The following is a 3,490-nucleotide window of genomic DNA, read 5'->3' as shown; positions in this document are numbered from 1 at the left end:
ACAATAAATGCCATGTGGGTGAAGTTTTATGGATGATACTCTGATGTCCCATTCTCCTGAAGGCAGCACAGAGCTGCACCACCAGAAACCCACAGAAACACTGAAGAGAAGAAGAGTTATGATTAATGTAGTTACTGTTCTATCCATGTTTTAATGTTGCAGAACTCAGTCGTTTTGCAAATAGTTCAAAGTTTAAACTGGCATGTTGAACATCTTTTATCTGGTCATTTTGTGGAATATATAACAACTAGAAAATGGCAAAGAACAAGAAAATGTTTCCACTCTGATTGGCTGCTGTTAGGCCTACCAATTTTAACTTGAATGTTCATTGCATGTTTCGTAGACACCTGTGAAAATAATTTCTATTCTCATAGCTTTTTTGTTCTCTGGGAAATTATTTTTGATGATAAATACAGAAACAAGCATACAAATCAAAACATCTACAATAGTGATAGTAATATTAACAATAAAATAATAGTCAGTGCAAAGTAGCCTGCAAATTCTTTGGTGGGGGGCGGAGAGGGATCTGGATAAGGGCTGGGGGGGCGCTGGGCCAAAAAAGGTTGAGAAACACTGATTTAATTGGTAATGTTGCATGTTCTAAATTACTTGCTAAAAAATTGCCTAAAAGGACTCTTACTTAAAATTGAGGGATTTTTGCCTGTAAGGCAAACCTTTACGGCACAGACATTCTACATTTTGTTTTGAGTTGAAATGTACTGAAGTCTTATTTGAGTATTTAGCTTCTTAATTGTATTGTTAGAAGCAATTGTTTGCACTATTCAAAGATACTTTTTATTAAACTGTGGCAATAGCAACGGTATAGTTAATTTCTATCATAACTATAAGTTTCAGGCTCAGGATTTTTTTTTACTTTATGCCCTGTCGCTATGGTAACGTTTATATACCCCTTCAAAATAAGATAGATGCACCACAAAAACGAACATTTTACTTTCGTGAAAATTTTAACTCACAATAATGACTAACGGGAGCCCTGAGCTTGTCTCTCTGCAATGAGACGGTCCCATCTGGGAGTGAAGTGTTGCTTATGTCCACAGCCTGCTTGGTCTCTACGTGGTGAAGCAGCTTGAAGCTTCATTCCCTCATTAGCAGCCGGTCGCCGCATGTTACGCAGAGCTGCTTGTAACATGGGATTCACCTACCGGTCCGGAATAAATCCATTCTCCTGTCTCTTCTCTGGGCCTTTTCCCCTTTGCAAAGAAACTTTCCAAAGGCATCTGATCTTTTTCTTACTCATTTTGCTGCTTGTGACTCAATGTTGATGCGCAAGTAACAAGGATTTTCAAAATAAAAGATCCTCCAGACTCAAATACATAAAACGCAAATATTTAATTATTTCTTGCGCGGCCCGGTACCAATTGGCCCACGGACCGGTGGGTTGGGGACCACTGATCTAATGTACCAAGCACCAATAAAAAGGAGATGTCCTTAAGGAAAAAAGCATTACCCATTAATCACCAACTAGACTTTGTCTTGTAAAGTTTCCTGTAATGTAGCAACGGTGCATTGACAACAGATGGCTGTCTATATAGTGGACACCAACAGATGCAAGTTTACAGTACATTAAAAAAATGTGAGTTGTCATTTCAGTAAATACACTTTCAGTGTTCAAGCTCAAACTTTCTTTTGTCACATTTATTTCATTTTTTAAAAAATGACTGTTTTCCTGGGACAAAATGAAAAGTTTAGTTCATCAAAAATGTATACAAGAGATCTATAATCTATAGATCTATAATCAAGGGTTTTTTAACAGGAAGAAAAAGAATACATTTCTCTGAATTTTTTCATCTTTACTTATTCTGAGCATCATTTTCCCCTAAGAGTTACTTTTACATTTAGACTAAAAGTAAAAAGACCATATCATCTTCCACAGAAAAAGAAGAGAGAAGGGAGTCTGTCTGATCAACAGACAATCCTGGATGGGTACAGATGCATGACACTATCACACCCCTCCTGCATATTGGCAGCTCCAGGCCTGCAGAGTGGTGCAGTATTTGGTGTGGAAGAGAGTGAACAAGCAATGTGGTTAGAGGTATGGTACAGCAAATAGGATAGATAACCTGTCAGGCAGAGAAAAGGAGAAAAGAAGAAGAAACGGCTATGTGCTTGTCACTTTTTAGTCCAGGGGCCTTTTTTCTCCGTGTTTCTTTGTAAATTCTTCAGCATTCTTCAAGAATTTTTTACGGTCCTTTGAGTACTCTTCTGCTAAGTCTGCCCTCAGAGGATGTTCTGGCTGAGGATCATTCACCAGTGCAATGAGGGACTGAATTACTGGAAAAGAAACAAAAAAATCAAGTTTAAAATCAAACGCATTTTAAAGATACCTGGTGATACTGTTGTCAAATACAAAAGTACTAGCAAAATGCAGACCCCTCACCCCCTTAAAAAAATTAACAATCATCTTATGAATTCAGTTCAACAGTTTATTTATACAATACCAATTGGTAAAAAATGTAAAAAAAATTTTTTTTACAGAAATATATAGTAAATTTACAGATGATTCAGTTACCAGTTTCAAGGTATACCGCAATATAAAAACCTCATGGATTCAAAACCACTAAAACATTCTGTCATTCTGCTGCTGCAGGGTCAGAGTATCCGTGATTCAATTGTTTTTTTTGTTTTTGAGAATCAAACATTGGATAAAAAAAACACCATTTCCCATTTCGTTATTCATTTCAAGAGACATTCAAAAAATACATCAATGTTTTTTGTATGTTCGATTTTATCCTCACACCGAAAATCACACAAGGCAAGTGGCACTCTAGCCGATTAATGTGTGGCTCGGTTCTACCGCAGGTAGTGAGCTTTTCCATTATCTGCTCTGTTTCTCAGTGTCGCTGTGGTCAACTCTCTGCTGATGTTTTCAACAACCATCAGAAATGGAGAAAGAATCAGGTCATTTGATTATTTCGCTATACATAAAAATATAATTACAAACTGTTACTTTTTTAAAAATGTGCAAGGTTTTGGATTTAGATAATGCAGTAGAAAGATGTAAACCTAAAGCCACGCATGAATTTTTAAATCTTTTTTTTTTAATCCAAAGGAAAAGTAAAATTCACATCACAAGCTAATATTAAGTAGCTCCGTTGTTTCACACTGTCGACACAAAACTGCAACTCCATCAGAAAGCTGGCCACAGCTTCACCATTTCTCTCTTCTTTATTGCTGTTTATTCATCAGAGCAACAAGCTGCTAGCAGGTCAGCTAAATCACGGTCATTCTGCTGCAAAAATTACTGCAAAAGTTACTGCAAGTGTTCCTGCTGCGGCTCCTGATTAAACTTATTAATACTCTGTATGAGCAGCTCTCTGTGTAATGATACGAGCAGCTGAATTTTGAACCAATTGTAATTTACGCAGAGTTTTCTGTGGCAAACCAAAAAGTAGAGAATTACAATAGTCTAAACGAGATGTGATCAAACTGTGGACCAGAACAGCAGTGGAGTGCGGAGTGAGAGAAGGAC

At 37.1% G+C, this 3,490-nt stretch overlaps 1 protein-coding gene across 2 annotated transcripts in view; it reads right to left on the bottom strand.

The window, feature by feature from the left end:
• Positions 1-1,488: 1,488 nt before the first annotated feature.
• The window catches only part of ube2l3b (ubiquitin-conjugating enzyme E2L 3b), a 45,883-nt gene continuing 43,881 nt past the window's right edge, over positions 1,489-3,490 (bottom strand). For both annotated transcript variants that reach the window (XM_008402238.1, XM_017303186.1), the window contains exon 4: positions 1,489-2,292. In XM_008402238.1, the coding sequence (XP_008400460.1) occupies positions 2,138-2,292 (155 nt within the window). In that variant the 3' untranslated portion in view covers positions 1,489-2,137. The remainder of the gene's footprint in view (positions 2,293-3,490) is intronic.

This window comes from Poecilia reticulata, unplaced genomic scaffold, assembly GCF_000633615.1.
Source record: "Poecilia reticulata strain Guanapo unplaced genomic scaffold, Guppy_female_1.0+MT scaffold_196, whole genome shotgun sequence".
NCBI classification, from domain to species: Eukaryota; Metazoa; Chordata; class Actinopteri; order Cyprinodontiformes; family Poeciliidae; genus Poecilia; species Poecilia reticulata.
The sequence above is the reverse complement of the archived record's forward strand: the minus strand, read 5'-3'. Positions and strand labels throughout refer to the sequence as shown.